The 24,819-nt window shown below is 31.1% G+C and overlaps 3 protein-coding genes and 1 non-coding gene across 7 annotated transcripts; 1 reads left to right on the top strand and 3 right to left on the bottom strand.

The window, feature by feature from the left end:
- Nucleotides 1-2,008: 2,008 nt before the first annotated feature.
- Nucleotides 2,009-2,081, bottom strand: TRNAK-CUU (transfer RNA lysine (anticodon CUU)). The gene has a single exon. It is a non-coding gene; the product is annotated as a tRNA-Lys (tRNA).
- A 3,721-nt stretch (nt 2,082-5,802) lies between these two features.
- On the top strand, nt 5,803-11,609 carry LOC137818310 (casein kinase 1-like protein HD16). The gene is made up of 16 exons (XM_068621645.1): nt 5,803-6,675; nt 8,000-8,128; nt 8,215-8,288; nt 8,385-8,454; nt 8,592-8,650; nt 8,752-8,823; nt 9,031-9,125; nt 9,221-9,287; nt 9,379-9,508; nt 9,580-9,798; nt 9,937-10,070; nt 10,324-10,498; nt 10,666-10,756; nt 10,845-11,002; nt 11,104-11,292; nt 11,389-11,609. Exons 1-16 carry the CDS (start codon nt 6,262-6,264, stop codon nt 11,446-11,448), a joined length of 2,136 nt encoding a protein of 711 aa, XP_068477746.1. The 5' UTR covers nt 5,803-6,261; the 3' UTR covers nt 11,449-11,609.
- Nucleotides 11,610-14,406: 2,797 nt separating this feature from the next.
- LOC137819324 (protein SAWADEE HOMEODOMAIN HOMOLOG 1) lies at nt 14,407-20,090 on the bottom strand. Of its 4 annotated transcripts, none has more exons than XM_068623126.2 (10): nt 20,024-20,090; nt 19,326-19,478; nt 19,115-19,200; nt 18,978-19,023; nt 18,791-18,890; nt 18,040-18,103; nt 17,431-17,482; nt 16,375-16,518; nt 14,883-15,002; nt 14,407-14,761 (listed from the first exon to the last, which is right to left on the bottom strand). In XM_068623126.2, exons 2-10 carry the CDS (start codon nt 19,377-19,379, stop codon nt 14,621-14,623), a joined length of 807 nt encoding a protein of 268 aa, XP_068479227.1. In that variant the 5' UTR covers nt 19,380-19,478; nt 20,024-20,090; the 3' UTR covers nt 14,407-14,620. The 4 variants fall into 4 exon arrangements, with proteins under 4 accessions (XP_068479227.1, XP_068479229.1, XP_068479226.1 ...); XM_068623128.2 differs by having other exon boundaries at nt 19,326-19,473; nt 20,024-20,055; XM_068623125.2 differs by lacking the exon at nt 20,024-20,090 and adding an exon at nt 19,798-20,000.
- A 2,348-nt stretch (nt 20,091-22,438) lies between these two features.
- Nucleotides 22,439-24,611, bottom strand: DTA4 (downstream target of AGL15-4). Its single transcript, XM_068623358.1, has 3 exons — nt 23,781-24,611; nt 22,787-23,126; nt 22,439-22,698 (listed from the first exon to the last, which is right to left on the bottom strand). The coding sequence occupies exons 1-3, from the start codon at nt 24,314-24,316 to the stop codon at nt 22,465-22,467; spliced, it is 1,110 nt and encodes a 369-aa protein (XP_068479459.1). The 5' UTR covers nt 24,317-24,611; the 3' UTR covers nt 22,439-22,464.
- Between the last annotated feature and the right edge of the window lie 208 nt (nt 24,612-24,819).

Raw genomic sequence — 24,819 nt, 5'->3', positions numbered from 1 at the left:
ATAGACACAATGACGAACGTCTGGTAAAAATTTCAGACCAAAATACCCGAGGAGTAAGGTGTAGTAAGTCCCAGACTCTGAGTGAACAAAACCGATTTTCGGAAAATAAAACGTCCTGGCTTTTCTTCCCCGTATCTCCTTTTTGTGATTCGTTTATGGACGTGCCTCCTAGCCTGGGTGCAAACAACATACAAAAGTGATTGTGTGATTTTTTTCAGCGCAACACGGACCCAAAATCAAATTGCAGAAATTAGGTCGGAATTTCACAAGTTTCGATAGAGGATAGCTTTGGTTTAAACAAAATTTCTGAAAAATTCTCTCGGAATAGTTTTTTCTTGAAATTCCTTCAAGAATCTCCACTGAATTTGGGCCAAACGCGACAAATTTCAGGTCAAACGGATGAGTATTCACCCACGAAAAAAATCAAACAGTTTCACACACAAACGAACCTTTCTTTCAGCCTTGGCAGTGACGAATAAAATTTTATTGCCAATCTTGTGGGACGAATCTGGGGCTCAAACCTCAGCCAAAACTCAATAGACACAAGGACGAATGTCTGATAAAAATTTTAGACCAAAATACCCGAGGAGTAAGGCGTAGTAAGTCCCACACCAAGAGTGAACAAAACCAGTTTTCCAAAAACAAAACGTCCTGGCTTTTCTTCCCCGTATATTCTTTTTGTGATTCGTTTATGGACGTGCCTCCTTGTCTGGGTGCAAAAAACATACGAAAGTACTTGTGTGAATTTTTTTCAGCGCAATACGGACCCAGAATGAAATTGCAGAAATTAGGCTGGAATTTCACAAATTTCGATTGAGGATAGCCTTGTTTGCACAAAATTTCTGAAAATTCTCCCGAATTTGTTTTTTCCTGAAATTTCACCCAAGAATCTCCACTGAATTTGGGACAAAACGCGAAAAATTTCAGGTCAAACGGATGAGTATTCACCCACGAAAAAAATCAAACAGTTTCACACACAAACGAACCTTTCTTTCAGCCTTGGCAGTGACGAATAAAATTTTATTGCCAATCTTGTTGGACGAATCTGGGGCTCAAAACTCAGCCAAAACTCAATAGACACAGTGACGAATGTCTGGTAAAAATTTCAGACCAAAATACCCGAGGAGTAAGGCGTAGTAAGTCCCACACCGAGAGTGAACAAAACCAGTTTTCCGAAAACAAAACGTCCTGGCTTTTCTGCCCCGTATCTTCGTTTTGTGATTCATTTATGGACATGCGTCCTTGCCTGGGTGCAAACAACATACGAAAATACTTGTGTGAATTTTTTTCAGCGCAATACGGACCCATAATGAAATTGCAGAAATTAGGCCGGAATTTCTCAAGTTTCGGTAGAGTAGAATAAGAAACATCTCTTTTTCTTACCATTTTTTATCATTTTCTTATATGATATCACAGTCATCTCGAGTCTATCCTAGTGAGTGTTTGTTGGGCCTATCGTGTCACCTGGGCCGTTATCGGACCATCCATAATATGTTATCCCACGCACGAGTTGTCACTCTCGGAGTGAGGGGTGTGTTAGAGATCCCACATCGACTAGAGATGAGTACATTGCATTGTATATAAGTGGGTGCAAACCTCAATTCAATGAGCCGGTTTTATGGGGTTGAGTTAGGATTAAAGTTCACTTCGTATTAGTGTTGGTAAATATAAAAGTATATTTATGTACAAAACCTTTAAACTAGTAAAAAAACATTTCAATTTATATAGTAAATGATATATTATGACATAATGTTTTATAAAATATTACCAAAACTATAAAAAAGTATTATTATATTTGTAAAGAAATGTCACCGTCATTTTTAAATTATATTATAATTATAAATTTCAATGTCATTTATGCGAGGTGCAGAAAATCAGTATGTTGATGTGTTTATTTTTCCTAAAATAGATTGATCATGCATAAATTTGAAGTTATTGGGCCAACAGCCCAACCCGTAAAGAGTACAAAAAAATAAAATAAAAAATTAATTAAAATACTAAAAGAAAACGCCCACCGTGGGGCTCGAACCCACGACCACAAGGTTAAGAGCCTTGCGCTCTACCAACTGAGCTAGACGGGCAATTGTTATATTTTTATAATATAAATAATAAGTTAATTAAATAATACTAAATTTCTATTCATAGTTTTAATTTTTTTTTAATTTCTTATTAATTCTTTTTCACATCTTACCTTACTTTTATATTTGTATACATTGAAATAATTTCTTAAATTATGATATAATTTTCGTTTTAGTTATGAAGTTGTGACACTTCTGTGAATGTCTTTATATATTATTGACTAAAAAGTCAGGATATATTCAAATTCAAATAAAAAGTCACTTTTGAGTTATGTTTTAAAATTTGAAAGAATAATTAGATGTAGCTTATTGAATGAGGTTATGCTTGTAGTGATACTTTAATTTCATAAATTTGTAGATTGAGTTTTGTATGGCCAAACTGATTTGGAATGATTTAAACATGAAATTTGTGCAATAGGTGAGTATATTTATATATTTTAAACTTATAGAAAGTGTATGGAATGAAAATTTTCATTTTGGGAGTTGGTTTTAAAAGATTATGCAAAATTACAAGTTATATATAATCCACTTAGCGAATTTCATCTAAAAAGCCAACATTACTTGCAAGCTTAGGCGAGTTTAGTGAATTGCAATTTCACACACTAAATTTTGTTTAGAGAACCAATATTACTCACAAACTTAAATACAAGTATGAAAGTCTTTCTAAATTCCCTGAGTAGATTCAAATTCGCCTAACAAATTTAGACCTAAAAATAACTAGAAGGCATTTATGATTTGATTCACTTTACAAATTTTCCCTAATTCATAAAGATATATGCAATTAAAAATATTAAGAAATGTTTGTGATTATGCATAATATCTATGATTTAAATTATCTATGACATGATGTTATATTTGTTCAAGTAAAATGATTATAAATGATGACTCGTATTAAATTAGTTGACATCGTAAACTTTGAAGTGAAAGGATGAAAGTCATTGAGTATTTTATGAATTCATTTAAAGGGGTGTTGAAATGACTTTGACGTATAGTTGTTGATCATATTCACAAGATTTTTTTCATAATTCAAAATAATGGTCGTGCTTTGGTCTGAAGATGGTTTGAAGACGTCTATCACAAAATAATGATCATATTCACAAGACGTCTACACATATTCTTTATGTATGGCCCTTAGTGCGTTGTTGCTATGTTTGTGTCTCAATACCATGCCTCTGAGAGTTGACTTTTGTAGTTTTCCGTTTAACACCTTTAGTACGTATTTTCTTTAAAGAAGTCTTAATATTGGATGAAAATGAGATGATAGTCTTACTTATAATAATAAGCATACAACTAGAGGGTTTATAATTTTTTTTACCTAAACCCTATGATAAACATAAAATGTTTTTACTGAAAAAATATAATTTTTTATTTGAGGTGAAAAGAAGACACCTTAATGCTTTGTTTGAATTAGGGAATGAATGTGTGAGAATTTGAGGTGATTAGAGAGGGAAATGTGAAGAAAGTGAGGTTGTTTGGATTAAAGTATGTAAAGTGAATTTGTGGAAAAAAATTTATTGAAGTTTGTGAGTGATATGATTGTTCAAAGATAATTTTTTTTTTAAAATATTTAAAATGTAAGTTTACAAATTTGCTCTTGTCTTTAAAAATATTTTGAAAAATAAAATATGGTGTATTTTTGTGTAGATTTTAGTTAATTGAAATCTTTTACATTATGATTATGGTTAGGGTTTAGGATCATGGTTTAAGATTTAAGGTTATGGGTATGGTTAGTATTAGTGTTACTCTTAGGATTATGATTAGAGGTAGGTGTACAATTAGGATTAGGTTTAAGGTTTATATAACTAAACACAAAAACAAGTGTATAGCTAATTATAATATAATTTTTTATATAAACATAATTATAATACACAAGTCTCCTTCATATAAACACATCAACACATTAAATAGAAATATACAAATATACTATAAAAAAAATATTACATAAATTTTTTAACGTGCTGCAACTAAAAAATTAAACACAAATAATAATAATAAAAAAACATTTGGATAATTATCCATGTCATTCATACAAGGGTATCCAACATTGATTATGACTTAAAAATATTTGGATAATCGATTATGCTAGTAATAGAATGTTGTTCAACATCAATCTTTAAAACATATGCATAATCGATTATACTTTGCTTGCACTGATTTGCAACATCAATTATGGTAAAAAACATAGGCATATCAATTATTATTTGTTTACATTGGTCTCCAATATTGATTATGGTAAAAAAAAACATTGCAACATTGTGAAAGAATAGTGCATAAAAGAAGGACACTTGGGGTAAATTTGCTCATGCCTATGTGGCTTGGGTCTGAAATCACTACTTCTTTGTTTGAATTAGGGAGTGGAAATAAGGAAGTGGATTTGAGATAATTTGAAGGAAAAATGTAAATAAAGTTAGGGTGTTTGGATTAAGGTAAATAGTGTGAAAAGTGTAGGAAAAGTTTATAAAAGTTTGTGAGTGATGAGTGTGATTGAAATTGTATTTTTTTTAATTAATAAAAATGTAACTTTACACATGGCACTGATGTTATGGCACATAGGATAATAGGTGAAGGGTAATATGGAAAAAACAAAATCTTTCTCAACAAATCTTCACAAGTTAGCATAAAGTCATTTTTCACTTTCTTTGTTTTTTCTATCTCTCTAATAACTACAAACACCTAGATGTAAACATAAAGTTTCTTTATTTTTCAATCGAGATGAACACTAATCATCCCGATTCAAATCGTGCGTACATGTAAGAGAGAAAGAAAATAGGTTGCACTCACTTGTTCTCACCCTAAAACAAACAACCAAACATAATTAATCAATCGTATAAAAGAAACACAATGTAAAAGATTTGATCTTAACTTTTTTAAATTTCGAAGCTAGGTTGTTTGTTAAAAACTGAAAAAATGTCCATATGAAAAAGATTTTTCAATACTCACTTGCTAAGAACTTTATAGAAGAAAATAAAAAATATATTATAACATTAAATAATGAATGAGTACTTATTGTTGTATTATCATATATTTATAGAATTTTTAACTTTGAAAAATAAGTTAAAGATAGAATAGAATAAGAGATTAATAAGTTTGTTGTTGTGTCACAAGAGATTATGATATGTTATTAATTATTAAAATACTTTAATTAACATTCAGGTAATATCTGACAAAATATATTCAAGTTATAAAGAGATGATTTTTTTCCTATTGAAAACATTGCCCAATATATTTTTGGGATATAAAACAAAATTATATAATTTATTAAAAAAAATATTTTAGCCTTTCTAAAACAATTCAAATTGCTTAAAAAATGTTAAAAATGATGACCAAAACTCCAAAATATTCGTGGAGTATTAAGAAAAAGGAAAACTCCAATAACTTGGTCAAACTTTAAATCCTAGTGATTGTGGTTGAGTTGAATTGGGACCCACGATAGATACCGTACAATCAAGGAATAAAGGGTGGAGATGTTAGCATCCACAGGAGAAGAAGCGTGGGCGATCCTCTACAATAGCACCACCTCTCAACCCAAAACTTCTTTCAATCGCAAACTCTCACCACTTTTCACTAATTTTCTACCCTCTCAAATTATTAATAATATTTTATTTCCATAAAACCTTGCTTATTCTAAAAAAACTCCAATCAAATCGATCCGTCCAATCGAGCCTAATCAACGGTTAGCAAAACCAAACAAATTGAATAATAAAATTAATTATTTCTTAGTTTCACCAAAAAAATTTATTACCAGTGACATTTTAAATAAATAAAAAAAACCTCGTGTACTGTGTCTCAGCAAGTACTCAAAAGCTTTCTTCCCCTCTCTCTATTTTTCTCTCTCATCCTCGTCCATGGCTTCTTCCTTCTCTGCGTGATCGTTTCGGAACCCTAATTCGACCGTGACAATCTCTTCACGCGCAGATTCAAGTAATCTCGATAGTGTGGATCGTTTGAGACGGGTATCGCTTTGTGTCACATTTTGCTCTGTGCACTCGCTGTTTGGCTTTTGGTATTCAGCGAAATCGGCGCGGTTCTCGAAACTTCTTTGAGGTATTGGGTAAATTTCGCGCGTCTGGATTTGATCGGAGGCGAAGCGGCGTCTGGGGAACGTGGAGGTTTCTAGAATTTCGTTTTTTTCTTTTACTCGGTCGGAATTTGCGCGAGGAGGATGAGATTTGAAGGATGAACGATGCCGGTGATTCGTAACGGAGCGAGCAGGGGCCGGGGAGCAGCGAAACAGCAGGAGCGGCAGCAGGGTCCAGCGGCGGAAGGGGAGGCGATTGCGACGAGGACCCGGAGGCGGCGTGCGGCGGCGGCGGCGGCAGCAGTGCCGAAGAGTAACAACAACAACGACGAAAATAATAAGTGCAAGCAGCAACAGCAGCACCAGCCGGAGCAGGTGGTGGTGGTAAATGAGAACGTAGTTGTTGCGGCGAAGGAAGAAGAGAATCGGGGATTGGGGGAAGGTGTTGGCGCGGGTGGAGCGGAGAGGGAAGAGGTAGGCGAGAAAGAGATGGTTGGATATAACAGTGGAGGTCGGAGCAATGATAAAGCCAATGCCGGTCCTGAAGATGACGCCAATACTCCCGAGGTTCCTCAGAAGGTCTGATCGTTATTCTTTTTTTTTATCACGTTTCTCTATTTTGTTTGTTTCTTTCTATCATGAAAGTTTTGTATTTAGGTCTTGGGTGTTGTTTGAATTGGTGTTTTGTTATAACGGCATTTTTGTCTTGATAAGGGTAATCCAGCGAGGAAAAAATAGGACATCATTTTCTTTGAAAACGCCCGTTTAAGTTTGGCTGACATTGACATTTTGGGGTCAGATTATTGGAACGTTGTTTAGGGCTTTTTAGTGGTAGGCTTTACCGTCGTTAAGTCTTTAGTGTGATTGTGCCTTGATTGCCTTGATTGTGGAGCACAGGCTCTGATGTATGATCACCACTTCATAAGTCGGTTCTTGAAAAATGGATAGACAATTTGTAAGGTGTGGGAATCATGATTGACACGTTTGTTTCTGTGCAGTGTAGCAGTCTTCTATTTTCCCTTACTTACCATCTAGTTTGTAATTTATTTGTTTCTGAAAAAACAGGTTTCACGTGCGTTGGTTGAGCTCTGTATTTTGATTTTCATTTAATACATAGCATCTGTTTTGACACGTCTTATAAACCCATAATCATACTAGTTTTTTTAAAATACGCATAAGCTGTGTATTACTGCATCTGTAGAATGCATTTAACATTCAAACACTCATGAGGTAAAAATCCTAGTAGTGGCACAGTTGTTTGTATGTTTGGTTTTTACATGATCTCATTTTATCCCTTCTATGAATGAATCCATTGCCAATAGAATTTACCCACACATATTAAAAAAAATCCTATTTCAACCGTAACGTGAATAGTCAGCATTAATTCTGTTGGTATGTGTTTGTCTATGCTCTATGTATTTGTTTGGATGGCCATCCTAACTCTTATGGCTTTACTTTCCGAAATTTAGCTGTCACTAATAGTTAGTCTACATTTCATGACCTTAGGTTTATGAGTTTTGCACTTGTAATAGTATATTATATGTGCAATGGCACGTACTGGCACGTACTTCGATGTTACAGAGTAAAGGTTGGAGTGAGGCAGTGGATGCAAACCAAATAGCATGTTTAGTTGTCTGTATAACACCAGCAGTTTGAAAAGTCATTCAATAAATTAAAAAAGAGCATGCTTATGAAAACACAGTTGTTCAGCAGTCTCCACAGAGGGTCCTATGAATTGTTTTCCTCCCTAATAGTTTTCTCACATTTCTCTTGTGTTGTCATGGATATCTATCAATATTTGTTAGTTTTCCTAATTGAGCCTTGTAAATCATGAAGCATAAATATGCATGATAACATGTTCTGCTGATACTGATATCCTAATTTTGTTCTCTTTGGTGGACAGATTCAAGTAGGTAATTCCCCTTGTTATAAAGTAGAAAGAAAACTTGGTAAGGGTGGATTTGGTCAGGTATATGTTGGACGACGTTGTAGTGGAAATTTGAATGAGAGAACTGGACCTGGAGCTGTCGAGGTATGTGTATCTTTTCCGTATTGAATGTTAAGTTTTACTTCTTATGTTTAAATTTCAGATATTCACACTGTTAACTATTTGGTCAGGTTGCATTAAAACTTGAGCATAGAACTAGTAAAGGATGTACTTATGGACCACCCTACGAGTGGCAAGTGTACAAGTGAGTGCAATTCTGTCTCCTTTTTATAGTCATCATCTCTCTTTTTTTCTAGGCTATGCCATTCATCATTTTCCTCTTTCCCTGTTATTTGCACAGCACTCTCGGTGGCAGTCATGGTGTGCCTCATGTACACTACAAGGGAAGGCAGGGCGACTATTATGTCATGGTATGTTGTTGGATCTTATTCTTGACTATTTGTTCATTACTACAACTACTATGTTGAAGGATGATTCAATATTTCTCTTATTTGACATTGTCTTGGTTAAAGTTTGTTTGTTTGACCTGAGAAATTAATCTGTGCAGGTTATGGATATACTGGGACCTAGCCTGTGGGATGTTTGGAATAATAATAACTCTCATGCGTAAGTCCTTAGAATTATGTCATATATGAATAAAATTGTATTCTTTGTTGTTGATTTTATCTTTCAGTTGGTGTGCTAATGTGTTTTTTTGTGAATTCCAGCATGTCCACGGAAATGGTTGCTTGCATTGCCATTGAAGCAATATCTATATTGGAAAAAATGCACTCTCGAGGGTAATTTTCTTACCATCCATACTGAATAATTTCCATATACAAATACTTCATAATTTTTTTGTATTTGTATCCTTTAAGCATTGAATATTTGCCAAAAATTTCTTGTAAAGCTATATCTGTTCCGTTGCATTAGTAATTTGTGTGTGTATAATGTTTCATAATGCTTGGAATTATGTTCCTTAAACTGTATGGCTATATATATGGCAGATATGTGCACGGAGATGTGAAGCCTGAAAATTTTCTGCTTGGTCCTCCTGGGACGTCTGATGAGAAAAAATTGTTCCTTGTAGATCTTGGATTAGGTATGATATAGTTGTCAACTTACTTTTTATTTATTATATTTACATATTTTGGCAGTGCTAGATTACAAACTTCCTTTGCTGTTTTGGGCATACAGCTACTAAGTGGAGGGATAGTACAACAGGCTCACATGTGGAATATGATCAAAGACCAGATGTTTTTAGGTATTTATAATTGAATTTGGATCATGTAGACGAAAGTATTTATACAGTTTTCTGTATTGGTATTAATAACATATGTGGGAAATATTTTCAGAGGCACAGTCCGCTATGCTAGTGTTCATGCACATTTAGGTAGAACTGCAAGCAGGAGGGATGACTTGGAATCTCTTGCATATACATTGATTTTCCTTCTCCGAGGTCGCCTTCCTTGGCAAGGATTCCAGGTTGGACATATTAAAATAACTTAGTTTTATTCTTATGTTCAGAATGTTGGTCTTAAACGTTATTTTATCAGGGAGAAAACAAAGGTTTCCTAGTTTGCAAGAAGAAGATGGGAACATCTCCAGAGATTATTTGCTGCTTTTGTCCCCAACCTTTTAAGCTGTTTGTTGAACATGTTGTGAACTTAAAGTTTGATGAAGAACCCAATTATGCAAAATACATTTCTTTATTTGATGGGATTGTTGGTCCTAACCCAGATATTAGACCAATTAATACAGAAGGTGCACAAAAGGTAAACAAACTTTGTTATCCCTTCACATTTGTGTTGTGTTGATGCATTCCTAGATTTTAGTAAATATACTTGTTATTACTTTATGCATTCAAAGATTGTAGTTAAGATACTTGATATTGCTAATTTTGTTGTCTGAAGCTCATTGGTCATAAGAGAGGCCGATTAGCCATGGAAGAAGAGGACGATGACCAGCCAAAAAAGAAGATTCGTATAGGTTTGCCAGCATCCCAGTGGATAAGTGTTTACAACGCTCGTAGACCAATGAAACAAAGGTACACATTCGCATGTCATGAAGTTTGTTTTGTCATTTATATGTTCTATTCCCGGCATTTTAAACTGATGCATAGGGATCTTGTGGAATCTGTTTTGTACAACCTTTTGTGTGTATTTGATGTGTTGTATGTTTGGCTTACCCTGTATTTCATATTTTAATCACAGGAGTAATATGCTATGAATTATCCACCTTTTGAAATTATTAATGGAAGGGAGTTGTTGTACATTACTAATGATTGTGTTGTGTTGCAGATATCACTACAATGTATCAGATACAAGGTTATCCCAGCACATTGAGAAAGGAAACGAGGATGGGTTATATATTAGCAGTGTTGCTTCATCTCAGAACGTATGGGCATTAATCATGGATGCAGGGACAGGTTTCGCTGGCCAAGTTTACGAACTCTCACCCTTCTTTCTCCATAAGGTAAATTTCAATCTGTTGCTTTTATATTTTTATTTGTGGATTGTTTACATATATGATATTATCAACAAACATACAATTCACCCAATAATGAGTAATTTGTTTGAAAGTATATATAATATCAAGGCATGCTTATTAACTGGGAATACTCGGTTTTGGTTTACCTGAAGGAATGGATTGTGGAGCAATGGGAACTAGGTTACTACATCAGCGCAATTGCTGGAGCTGCAAATGGGAGCTCGCTAGTAGTAATGTCCAAGGGTTAGTTCCTCTTAAGTTTATATACCAGCTATGTCGATTGCCAATTTTCAATTGTTTTGCTGCTGACTATGATCTTGGTGGATTCCAGGCACACAGTTTGTGCAACAATCATACAAAGTGAGTGATTCATTTCCTTTTAAGTGGATTAACAAAAAGTGGAGGGAGGGGTTTTACGTGACTTCAATGGCCACTTCAGGGCCCAGATGGGGAGTCGTCATGTCTCGTGGTGCAGGATATTCAGACCAGGTCATTTTATCTGTCAGTAGTGTATGTGTAGTTCATAATGCAACTTGATAGCATGAATAACAGTTGTTTCCATTGTTGTGTTGTTTGAATTTGAATTTCAGGTTATTGAACTAGACTTTCTGTATCCTAGTGAGGGGATTCACAAGCGGTGGGATAGCGGTTACAGAATCACATCTACTGCTGCAACTTGGGACCAAGCTGCTTTTGTCCTCAGCGTCCCAAGGAGGAAGCCTGTAGATGAAACCCAGGAAACACTTAGGACTTCTGCTTTTCCCAGTACACATGTCAAGGTATCATCAAATAATGCACTTTTTGTGTTTGCTTTTGCTTTTGCTTTTTACAGTTATTTAAGGTCTCTCTCTGATGATACACATTTGGTTTTGCAGGAGAAGTGGGCTAAGAACCTCTACATTGCTTCTATTTGCTACGGACGTACAGTTTCTTGAACCCTGCAAACGTCTGCAGCTCAGAAGCAATAATGCCCCAAGAAATTTTGATGACTAAAGTTTTAATTATTTGTATGTAGCAGAATCTGAACTAAAATACCCCAGCTTCCCATTCCTGTGGAAATTGTTTCTATGTCAATGATTAGTTAAAGTTATTATCACTCTCTTCTACTCTTTTTCCGTTTCACTTTTTAAATTTAACAATATTAATTATAATTATCAATACTATAATATTAATTCATATAATAAGGATAATAAATATTCACTCCTCACAACTAAAGAATCACAGGTAGAATATGGTTTTTATATTTTCTTTCAATTATGTTAACTTCAACTTTACAATACTTATAGATTTAGTTGTATTTGAGGAAAACTAAAATGTTTGTATTAATTATACTTATTTATTAATCAATTTTAATAATTCATTGCTAATTTTGACATTACGAATTATAATTTTGTAACATAAAAAAAAATTGAATTACATGATCCAATTGTTGAATTTATTAAAGTTTTATATTATTGTAGAAGTTAATGAGAACAAAAATTGGCTTAAATACACTCTTGATTCTATAAAACTAATGAATTCTGATGGTTTTTCATTTCTTTTTCTCTGTGTTTTATTTGTGTAAAAATTGAAATAATTGTTTTTAGTCATTATTGTGAGAATGGATATTTGATTTTAAAAATTAATAAAATTACAAGTTATATTGAATATATAAATTAGAATATTAAGGAGTAAGTTGTTCATTTCTATCTTTTACTATTTTTTATTTATTTAAAATTTTCTTTGACTTTTCTTTAACATTCTAAAGCTGCTTCTTGTCATTTTTTTAATAATAGAGTCTTAGTGAAGTGATGATAAATTGATGATGAATTTTAATAGATCATAATTTTAATTAAAGTAAGTTCTCTTGTATTAGATTTTAATTTTTTTTCTTATTTTATTTTCATCTGAGATCAAAGTTAAATATATTAATATTTGTTACATTAGATTTGTAGCAGTATATTTGGTTAAATTAGAACGTTTGTAGCTTTTCTATTTTTTTTTTTGTGAAATAGTTGTTTTTGTAGAATATATGATTTTAAATTATGAAATAATTGTTTTCGGGTGTCCTAGAGCTAGTAATTGTTATTTGAAATGGTTTATATGATTAGATTTTGCATCTTGAATAATAATTTGAGTTTTTTTTTTTATAAATCTGAAACATTTTATAATCATTGTTAGTTATTATTATTAGCTGTTAGTTAAATGCTAGAAATATAATATATTAATTAATATATTTAAGATAACAAAGGAATTGAATTAAGATATTTATATTATTTAATATAAATAAGGTAATTATATATATTATATTTAGTTTTAGATTAAATTTATTCTAATATTGTATTTTTTTTTAAATGATTATATTTTAGTTCGAGTTATAATTTATTTTCTACATATTAGTTTTGATCTTATAAAACTGAATGAGTTATATAGTAATTTTTTAATATATCACATATAGATTTTATCTCTAAACAAAAAAAAAATATGTCTATTTAGTACTCTTTTCTTTTTTATAGTTACATAATTTAAAACTAATGTAAAATAGTTTACTTAAACGTTGCTTAAATGATGATAAATATTTAAAGATTGCAAAGACTAAAATATATATTTAAATTTTCAATTTAAGATAAGTAAATAAAATTTATTTTATAAAACTAAACATTTCTTTTAATGGCGTCAATCATTTAATATTTTACGTATCATTACAATATATATTTAAATTAAAATTATTACAGATAATTAATTCTTTTAACTATTTACTGAAATTAGAAAAGAAATTCAATCCTTGACGAAGAACTTTGGCATGAATGGTTGAACACAACAATTTATTATTTTTTGGGACTAAATGTAATATTTGTGACAAATATTCTACATTGAATTTTTCTATTTTTAATAAACGTATAAGTATTATGATACAAAATATTGTTGAAAATAAAACTGTTTAATATTTTTTCTTCTTTTTATAATATACAATTTATTGAATTTATTAATGTTGCACAGTCAAAGTAACAAAAGTTTAATTGTAAAACTGTTTGTAATTCTACAAATTTGTAATTAATTATATTAAAATTCATGGAAAAAAGTGAATGTTTGATTATATTTGTATATTGATCAAATAAATATTATAGTGTTGAAATAGATACTCATTTCTTTTATAATTTTAATAAAATGACATTTATATTCATTATAGTTTTTAAATAGACATATTTTTTTTAATAAATCACATTCACTCTCTTTATATTTTTAATAATGTAATACCTTCCTTATGTTATTTATGACAAATATATTTTTTGTTCGTAATTTTTTTTTTATATATATATTTCAAGTTTTAATTTTTAAGTTTCACAATTTTTATTTAACTTTTAGTCAATATAAAGATATTATAAAAATAAGTGGGTGTCACTTAATAAAAAATATTTATTTTCCTATCTAAATTTCAATGTAATATATTTATTTTTTCAAACAAGTAATTGATATTATTTTGAACAATAAATTAATATATTTGATAATAATAGAATTTAAAATATATTTTTGTATAAAAGAGTCTTGTGTTATAATTAGATTTTATAGTATTCAATTCCATAGTATTAAATTAATTTCTTCCAACTTATAAAAAGTTTGTTATTATTTAAAAGTTTACAAATTTTTGCAAGACTTCCTTTTCTGTTTCTAAGATAACTCTTTTTGTATTCATTGAATGCAATAAAGACAGGCACATAACAAAAAAACCCAAATTCAAAACCTTAAAATTTTAAGCCATAAGATCTATATTCTGGATTGAGTTTGTTCAAAGAATAAAATTTTCAAAGGATAAAGGTGTAGGTGGCATATCAAAATCTTTTGATTTTTGATTTTATTTTTAAATCTAATAGATCACACTATTCCTTCCTACACAATCTTTTGAAATTCAAAATATTTTCTAAAAATCTCAGACAAATATACTGATATTTATCTATGTTTTTAGCATTTTAATCTATGTTTATAACATTATAAATAAAATACACCAAAAAAGAAGCCATTCAAAGTTCCCTGGCTTGTTCTTGGATCAAAATGTAACAATCTTAAGCTGTAAATAAACAATAAACATTAACCAAAAGTAAGAGGGGAATTCGAAAAAGTTGGCTCTTTTTATCCCCACAAGGACTCTATGGGATTTAGGGAGAAATTAGGAGAGGGACTTTGGGGGGAATGAAGGGTAAGAATTGGGTAGACAACAGATTCTTCTTCTGTAGTAGGCCTACAGCATAACCTGTTCCAAGAAACTCCTTCCTGGCAAAGACATAAACAACATCAGGAAGTGTTAATATCGAAAAATTTACATAACAAACGACCACAAAAGGGAGTGAAATTGTCATTTCAGGGATGATGAAGAAAAGAAGTCAAAGATCACCTCACTGTGGTCATGGAGAAATCGAACAATGAAAGTACATGTACACTCTGTTGGATCATGTATCCTCCTCTGGATTTTCATAACTTGAGCATCACAATAGAGAGCATAATCGTCTCGTTCCTGTGAAAAAACAAAAAAGGCCTAATGGAGTAGCTAAAAATAAATGCCCTAGTTGGGATCATATGCATAGATTTTTAAGAACTTGTAGACCGGATTTTAAGAATAGAACTGATGCTTGTTGATCTCAGAATCAGCGGAGAACAGATCAAAAACCTATTCTATGTATAACAGAAAGTCACAATTTTAAACGTTGACGTCTACCCCATGATTTATTATTATCTTACTTTATTAATATTGATTCTTTTATCTAACAAAACATATATATGATCTAACTTGGTCTTGGGTGGGCGCCAAATGTTGTTACCGGGATGAACTATACAGAAGATTCTCCGACACTTAAGTCAGTAAAAATATAGATATATGTGAGTAAAAAATATTGAAGTTGAAATGAATACTCCCTGTGGTGGTATTAATAGACTTTTGGGCCTACGAAAATATCTCAGTAATTGTTATCCATTATTAAATATCAAATCGATTCTAGCAGCAATGGGGAGTCAGTTACTTCCAGAATATTCGTGTTATGCGGATTCTGCAGGTGGTTAATGCTCACTCTCTCAAGAGGTTATTATCTATTCATTATTCTTCAATATTGGGTAGTACACAAGTCTCCTAAGCTGAAATCTCCTTTTAGGGTAATCGAGTTTCTTTTGAGTTTTAACTCCATTTGCATATTTGCCAAGCTCTTAGAAGTGAGTCATATTTTCACAATTGGTCATAGATCGGACTTTGCGTGACCCATGACCAGTCGTAAAAATATGACTCACTTCTAAGAGCTCGTCAAAGATGCAAATGAAGCTAAAATTCAAGAGAAGCCCATTACCCTAAAACCTGGTTACCGAAAAATACTGAGTATATAATAACCACTCAAGAGTGTGGAAATTAACCACATGCAGAATCTGCATAACATGAATGTACTGGAAGTAACTTACTTCTGTTGCTGCAAGAATCGGCTTGATATCCGGTAATGAATATCAATTATTAAGATATTTTCGTAGACCCAAAAGTCTATAAATTACCATCACAAGGAGTATTCATCTCAACTTCAACATTCTTTCCTCACTTTATCACTAACATATCTCTAAGCTCTGGCTTGAGTGTCGGAGAGTCTTCTACTAGTGAATCACTACTTGGTTCCACCTCAGACGATTCTAGCTCATCCCCAATAAGAACACTCTTGTTTATTACTTCATGAATTTTATACATATGTATGTCTCTATCTATGTATATAAACATATATTTAATTATCGCCGATCCAATCATTAACAGATCAATGAATCGTGAACAAGTCTTCTACTAAATACCATGTGGCTACTGAGCAAACACATCGTAAAGATAAATTGAAGCATAGTAAAAGATACCGGGGTCCCCTTACCAAGAAACAGAGTACAAGATTTCCATCCTGAACCCTGTGACATTCTGAAGGTGCCAATGGTACAGATCTCTCCCGCACCCCCTGTTTCACGTTCACCCACTCATCCTGCTCTTTACCAAATCCAGCATATCGGACACGGACTTCCTAAATAAAACCAGTTATTTGGTTGTCCACAATATAAAAAAAAAATACATGCACTAAGCCAGTAAAGTTATTTGAAGATGACAAGCTAATTTTACAATGTTCACAGGCATATAAAACTATCCACATATACAGGAAAGTTTTCTGACTTTTTCAGTCTTTCCTAAAGAAGGAAAGGAAACTATCCCTAACAACAATATGCAATGCAATTAAATACAATATTAGTTCTATAGATCTCACTGGAACATTATGTATTCATTAAGAGCACAAAGTAAATTCAAGAAGCATTTTACTTTAATGGGGCGAATTTTCTAAAAACTATCTAATAAAACCCCAAAAGATGAGAGGAACAGTGTATGCAAGAAGGATCAAATCAATGTGAATGGGGGATTTGAACTTTCACCAACGCTTGCTTACCTTAACTATACTTATGACAGTTAAAGATGGGAGAGACAGTTTCAAAGACAGCAAGATGAAGAAGTGAAATAGCAATTGGCGAGGAAGGAGGGATGGGGGAGATAGAGGACCTTAAATTATGAAGCAATAAAAGAAATTAGTTGGGTGACTTGTTTAATCATGAAAAATCTCACTAAGGTTGTTCTTGCTGTATTATATTATAGCATACAATTTAAGATGCAAGGGAAGAAAAACTTCATACACAACCATTATGTTACATATACAAAACCTAGAAACTCATGACATCACCCCTCTCTCTCTCTCTCATATATGTATGTATATATGATGTATGTATGTATATAGATAATTATAGAACAGCAAATTGTAGATAAATATTTTAGGTAAAATGATCAGGCATGAAAGAAACATTTATTCCACTTCTTATTACAAATTATGTACATAATGTCTAAGTTTCTTCACGACCAAAAACACGTAAATTAGAATAAAGAAGAATCTTACAAGTTCGCCTGTGCACAGAACTCTGTAGTTAAGGAACAATGCAATATCATGCCTATAATTGAAAAAAGTAAAAATAAGATGTTGAGCAGAAAGTATGTAAGAAACTAACAAAAAAAGTAATTTAGTAGAATGAATTTTATTTCATAAACTTTAGATCCCAATTGTGGTGGCAATGTAGTAGTAGCAGCTTTAGGCTAGGGTAGAAGATACAAAGTAAAAAATTTCCCTAGATATTTGAGAGAGAGGACTCTCCCCGCACAATAAAAGTCTAATTCTTTCTCAAAATGATAAGATGATTTCTCTCTCAACATATGTTCTACTATCTCAACCTTCCCAACTAATCTAAGTTACTAACTCCTCACTAAGACACTAACAGACCCGTAACTAACTCCTCACTAAGACACTAACAGACCCGTAACTAACTAACTACTAATGGATATCTATCATAAAGGCTTTCCCCTTTACAGAGGATACATGGTATCTTGGGACAGTCTTTTTCCTATTGGAAAGAAACAAAAAAAATCAGACCACACCTTATAATTCTCCTATAATCCATTTCATTGCTAAACTCAGAAAAGAGAGCTGCATATTAATTAAATTATTCCTCACCATGCAATATCTTTTGTAGATCTTGCTTCAAATGCCAAATCCGAGATATCTGTAGCTTGTGTACCTAAGATTAAGAACAAAAATTATCAAATCGAGATTCGAATTAATGAGATATTTTTTGAAACGTGAATTGTAATTTTGTACCGAATCACAAGGTTGTACAATAAAAGTACTTCAAATATATCATATAATGCAAATGATTTAAACAAGAAATAGACAAAACAACCTATGTAGAAGTCATACAAAACAAAGCTATTAATTATATCTGAGTTTGCGAAGTTTTTATTTGAGATGAATGGAAACAAAACAATTAAATTGCTAAATAGACTACATACATTGAATGAGCGAGTGAAAGACAAAGGTGGAATAATCAAATAGGATAAGCTCATAATTGTTCTCTAAAATTCCTTTGTAGGAAAAATTTAAGCTCACGTGACTTTTTGTTTCATGAGAATTGTTAGAAATAACTCAGAAAGCCATATGATAATAACAGTATTTATTTGAAGCATTCAACCCAAATCAAGTGAATTCTTAATCCCCAAGAAAATTACTGTAAGATAAGAAGACTTTGGTTTCAAACAAATAGTTTTCAGATCAAGGGAAATTTAAATGTGAACATAATCCAATGCTTTAGTTCTAGAAAACAAAAAATTCAAATCAGAGGAAAAACTACCCAATTCCATCTGGGGATTTTATTTCTCCCTCTTACAAATTTATAGCCATGATAAAGTCTAAGGGAAAGACGAATAACCTTTTGAACTTGAAAGATCAGCAGAAAGTGGCAGCAGGTTGGATGATGAACTATCTTTATTCTGTGATACTCTCTGCCTATCTTTTAACCATTGCTCCACCTAAAACCCAGTAAAACCAACACAACATTATAACACTCAGCATAAATAAGAAATATGCGTAAAGGATGAAGAAATTTATTTGACAACCTGTTGCCATGATAAGGGAGTTTTACCAGCAGCATTTGACAAGGAACTACAAAATTAAGGTAAATCAAATAATGGAATATCATTTACAACCAGAACAAAAAAAATCCCAATTAAACTAAAGATATTACTTAATTCACCTAAAACGTTTAGCAATCTCCTGACACAACTTCCGATCAAGTGGTTTTTCTCCCATATCTTTGTATATTCTTTCCAATTCCAGCATCTAGGAGTGGGGATGGGGGAAGAGCATAGGAAGAGAGCAAGGATTAGCCAATAAATGTGGAATAATGCAATGACAATGCACAAATAAAGAACAAAGAACATTCCAATAATGTATATTGTCATTACCTCATCTGAAGAGAGCTTAGGATATGGCTGTTCAGTTAAACCTAATGTGTCCATCTTTGCAGAGATAACAAAATTTGTCCAGAGAAAGATGAATTGCCAAAAAAAAATCTCCTTTTTCTTTTATGCTTGCTCTAAAGTCTCAACACACCTTTTCTACAAAGGATTGAAGTCACTATCATATTCTGAGTCCATTCAAATGCAGAGACAGCAAAACACAAAAGAAAAACTCAATCCCTCACACACCACACTGTATTTGATCATTATCATCATCCGTAGTAAGAAAGACCATTAAACAGATAAAAATGATCACACGTTCAAAATTAACAGCCTAAAATTCAGATATCATTCAGTAAAGGCTAGACCTAAAACAGAGACAATATTTCACAAAACCCTAGAACATTGAACTGATTAATTTATGCAACAGTTAGCAGCGGCATCAGAAGAGGGTATTGAAAGCAAAGAGATTGCTGACCTTTTGGGCTACCCCAGTGTGGAAAATGAAAGTAAAATGCAGAACACAATCTCTCTATTTTGGTGTGAAAAAAGAAGAATTTATAAGGAAAATTGAATTTTTCCCCATATTTGTTAACCAGTCAAAGTTATCATTAATCTTATTTTTAAGATGGTATTAACAAATTAATAATTTAGCTTGTTGAAGATGAACTGAATGAAATTGTTAGAACAAAGGGAGGAAGAACCTGTATGTAAGCATTGCTGAACCAAATAGAAATGAGTAACAGAAATGTACATAAAGATAGCTAAAATAGTGTTTTATTCGATTTTCAAATATTTTTATACTAATTTTAAATTTTAAAATTATTTATAGATTTACTTTTTATTTTAAAAGAACATACTTTTTGTCAATTTGGTAATAATCGTTTTCCATTATTCAATATAAAATATCATTATTATGTCATAAAATTTATGATTACTAGCCCATGATGATTTTAGGTTAATGTAAATTTAATATCCTTAAAATATGTCATTTTTTATATGTGGTGAATATGAGTTAGTAAAAAAGAAAAAATAACTTAAGTATTTAAAATATAAACTGAATTTGTAGTGCAAAACATAAAATCATTTAAGTATTTAAAATATAAATTGAATCGAATAAAGTTATATTTTTTTAAGCACAAACTCAAAAAAAAAAATAGTTATAAACTATACTTTATATTTCAACACCCTTAACAAATTATTATGTGTTACTAACTTTCGAAGAATGTTTTTAAGATTCCGAAAGAAAAGGTAAGTATTGTTCCATGTAAACACACTACATTCATACTTTTTAATATTCTAGTAACTTGATCATTTGAGTCTTATCAATAGCTGGAAGTCTTCTCATTATGATTTTTAAGCATTTTAAAGCAACTGTATTAAAAGGTTGACTGAAAACCACCTCTAAAATTCGATCCAGATATGTTGGTGATAATAATTAGAAAAATAAATAAATTTGTAATATAATAGTTTAAAAATATTAATATGGGAATCTTTGTAAGTAATTAAAAAAATTATATTTATACAATTATTATTTTTAAGATGTGTTAAAGCAAACACACAATTTTCACAAAGAATTATTTATTAAAAGTTCAAAGCTAAATCTTGAATTTATTGTATTGTTAATATTTTCTTAAACTTATATGCCAAATTAATATTAATTATTTATTTGAACATACTGAAAAACATTCAATTAAAATATTATTTCTACTTCTAATAAATCCTTCCTTCTTAATATATATATATTTAAATCTAAAGAGGTAAAAATAACACAAAAATTAGTCGTATTTAATATTTTAAGAATTTAATAAAAAATAAAAACGTATATTATCCCCTTAAACATCTTTTGTCTACCTTTTACCCTATAAAAATATCTCACTTTTTAAAATGTGCTTATATATAAGTTAAGCGTTAAAAATAGAAAATATTCATTAATAGAATAAAGTTTATTACAAATAATATTTTTTTAATTAAGTTAATTATTATTTTTACATAACACTACAATAAAATTATTAAATAGAAATCAATTTTAATTAAAGACATAAAATAATTAGTTGTTGTAGTGACTAAATTAGATAATATCTTAAAAACTAAAAAAAATTATTGGTTTCTAAATTAGTTTATATTATTGATGAATAGTTTTTAAATTAGTATATAATTTGCTACCAAGATTTTTCTACTAAATTTAGAATCTAAATAATTGGTTATTAAAACCTTGGTAGCTAATTAAATATCAATTTAGAAATTATTTATTAATATTATAAACTAATTTAGAAATCAATAATTTTTTAATGTATAAAATAAGTAAGTAGATTAATTAGATAATATTTTTTATATTATAAATAAATTTATTTTATTTTTATATTACATATGATTCCAATATATTATAATTAATATTTCTATAAAAATGTAAACCATGTTTATATTTTTTTTTTGTTTAGACAGAAAATACTTGTTTATTATTATAAGAAAATAAATTATTTAACAATAATTACAATAATATTAAAAATAATTTGCAGAAATTATATTATATATAATTTTTCATAAAAAATCTCAAATTACATTAGTGCATATATATATATATATAATTGTCTTATTTATCTCAAATATAAATATTTTTATTTGTAAATTCCGTATACAAATATGTAATTATTCTAATTTAATTTTTATTACTATCTTAATAATATTAATTAATATTTTCAAAATTTAGAGTTAAACTAATTATAATTTAGGATAAAAATTTATTAATTAATATTAATTAATAGTCAATTTTAGAAGGAGCTTAAAATTTAATGAAGCCTAAAATATAAAGATAATATTTTATATTTATTTTATCATTAATTTTTAATTAGTATTATTTTTATTAAAATATTAGTTTATTTGTGAACATAATACTAATTATTTATTTAAAGCAATAAATACATCAATTGAAATACCATTTCTAGAGAGAATGAATTTCGAAGTTAATATCTTCTATTTATTTAATTCTTAATAATTCATTTTATTTATCTAAATATATTAATTATTTGTTTTTGCTTGTTATGATAGCTTTGTCTTGCTATCCATAATTTTCTGAATGAAGCTTGAAAGAGAAATTTTACATCTAACAGTTGAAAGACTTTAATGTGAATGTGTATTTTTGTTTTCATTGATTAAGTTTTTTGTAGACAAGAATGATGAGATGGAACACAAGAGGCAGAATTAAAGCCAATATGGCTTGCAGGGAAAGTGAAATAGTTTTATCTCTATTGCTATCAAAATTGTTCTTCTTCTTCTTGTTTTGAGCAGAACAGAGGAAAGCCATTGAAATGCTCTGTTCTTCCTCTGCTTTAAAGATTGGTCTTCCAATCACATTTTTGTACTGTCCACCACTCAGTATCTGTAGCCAAACAATATGAACCTCTGTGAATACTTTGTAATTGTCATGTATGATGCATCATTATAGCTAAAAACAACAAGAGAGGCACCTGAATTTGATCTCCAGCAGTGACTACAAGGGCACCTGGGTCAGAGCAGAAAGAGAGCCAACTTTTCTTGGAGTAAACATGAAACTCTGAAGAACCATTACATACATGGAAGCACAGTGAGTGAGAGTATTCTGTTCCCCTAATCAGCATTCTGATCACTTCATATTTCAAGGAATTGGCCCATGCATCCCCACTATTATCACCACCATGCTTATAAATGCAACAAACATTCCCTTTCTCATTCCCACCCACAATTTCTACACTCTTCTTTTCCAATATCACACCCAAAATTTTCATAGCCACCATCTCTATGCTTGACATAAGCTTTTCCATCTTTCCACTGCAAGTTCATACACTTTCAAAACTTTAGTAATTAAGTTAATGGTGTTATTGGGATTTTTTTTTCTTTTATAATAAAGTTATTTGGACTTAAAAAGCTTTTCAAATTTTAATGTTAATGCATTACTGAAACTTAAACGCTATAAAGCTTGAACACTCCTTTTAAATGACGGGTCCGTATCGGATATACGTATTGGACATACGTACTAAACACTGTACTTGTATGATATTTATTGGTTAAGTGTCTAATTCAAAAAATATTTGTTGGATTTCTGATAATTCTAACACGGGTCTAACACAATTTTTAAAAAAAGAAATACATTAATTTTATAAAAATTCAAATTTATTATATGATTTTTTATTATAATTATAAAAATAAAGAAAAAAAATTTTCGAATCAATAATGAAAAACATATTTTTCTAAAAAAAATTAATATATATTTAATGACCTAAATCTTTATTATCTATTTATATAATTTATAGTTATATAATATATAGATTCATAATCTAATCTGATATGGTATATTTTAGAGATAATCTAATCTGATATGGTATATTTTAGAGATTATACGTATCTATATTTGTATCTCTGTTTGTTTCCGTGTAATAGTATTTATAATATATTGTAGTATTATTATAATTTATATATTGTAACCTGAAATTTGGATATGCAATGGGCAAAATTCCCTCCATTTTCGACTTCAACTCCTCTTCATTGCACCACACGAATTCTTCACTCCCTTCTTCCTCTTCCTCTCCGGCGTGATACTCCTCGAACCCCCACGGCTTCTCCGGCGACCTAGTAGCTGCCGCACGCTTTGCATGCGGCACCCGGAACACTCCGGCGGCGTCCTCGGCGGCGGAGTCCACGAGCTGTGACGGTATCCCGTGGTTGAGAAGCTGGAAGCATCCGATCCTGCTGAGGGAATCGGAAACGACGTCTCGGAGAGCGTCGTCGCGGTGGAAGCAGAGCGACACGAAGTCGACCTCAGGAGGCGCGTCGAGGTGCTTCTGTTTGGGGAAGATCTTGTCCGGCAGGACCAGATCGGGGACGCGGAGCGAAGCCTCTAGAAACTCGGTCAAAACGTCGTCGTTGGTGACGGTTGATCTCCGGCCGGATGCCACCGGAGATGGCGGCGGCGCGCGGAAATCGACGTGGATTTCCGGCATTGGCGAAAACGGCGATAGCATTAATTAATGAATGAATGAATTAAGAAGGATAGTGAGAATGAGATTGGTTATTTGAAAGGAAGAAATGAAGATTTTTTTGGTGGGAAAGCGAATGAAAAAAGGTTCAGCGATGATAGCGTGTCCCTTCTACCGCCGACACAGGTTCCGGGAATCATAACGACGTCGTTTCTTTTTCCTTTTTTCGTTTTGCTTTTTGCTCACTGCTTCTCTTCCTTTACTTTACAGCCCTGCTACCAGTGTGTTCCTCATCATTTCACTTCACACACAAAACCAATAATAACAACAACACATATTATTACTTCTTTTCTTGTGGGGACTTTATGTGTCAGTACCATAATGTTTCTTTGTCAAAAAATATAAACATAGATTTGTGCATTTCCACTATAAAATTAAAAAAATTAACATCATCCTAGGTTTTGTTCAATGTAAACTTTTATATTTGTCTTTTTTTAGTAGTTAGCATGTGCATTCTCGAAATGTTTTCTTAAACTCTAAGTTCTATG

The sequence above is a fragment of the Phaseolus vulgaris genome, chromosome 10 (genome assembly GCF_051622355.1).
Source record: "Phaseolus vulgaris cultivar YP4 chromosome 10, ASM5162235v1, whole genome shotgun sequence".
NCBI classification, from domain to species: Eukaryota; Viridiplantae; Streptophyta; class Magnoliopsida; order Fabales; family Fabaceae; genus Phaseolus; species Phaseolus vulgaris.
Note: the sequence above shows the minus strand (reverse complement) of the source record. Positions and strands in the feature narration are given on the sequence as shown.

Bases quoted from the DNA above. Each gene is read 5' to 3' on its own strand.
- DTA4 (XM_068623358.1), bottom strand. From the start codon at position 24,316: ATGCTATCGCCGTTTTCGCCAATGCCGGAAATCCACGTCGATTTCCGC. The intron at 23,127-23,780 runs GTTACAATATAT...ATGAACTTGCAG, and splicing joins ATTGCATATCCAAATTTCAG to TGGAAAGATGGAAAAGCTTA. The intron at 22,699-22,786 runs GTGCCTCTCTTG...GTTTGGCTACAG, and splicing joins CTGCTGGAGATCAAATTCAG to ATACTGAGTGGTGGACAGTA.
- LOC137818310 (XM_068621645.1), top strand. From the start codon at position 6,262: ATGCCGGTGATTCGTAACGGAGCGAGCAGGGGCCGGGGAGCAGCGAAA. The intron at 10,071-10,323 runs GTACACATTCGC...GTTGTGTTGCAG, and splicing joins CGTAGACCAATGAAACAAAG to ATATCACTACAATGTATCAG. The intron at 11,293-11,388 runs GTATCATCAAAT...TTGGTTTTGCAG, and splicing joins TTCCCAGTACACATGTCAAG to GAGAAGTGGGCTAAGAACCT.
- LOC137819324 (XM_068623126.2), bottom strand. From the start codon at position 19,379: ATGGACACATTAGGTTTAACTGAACAGCCATATCCTAAGCTCTCTTCA. The intron at 18,891-18,977 runs GTTGTCAAATAA...ACTGGGTTTTAG, and splicing joins CTCCCTTATCATGGCAACAG to GTGGAGCAATGGTTAAAAGA. The intron at 18,104-18,790 runs GTTATTCGTCTT...TCTTAATCTTAG, and splicing joins TGATCTTTCAAGTTCAAAAG to GTACACAAGCTACAGATATC.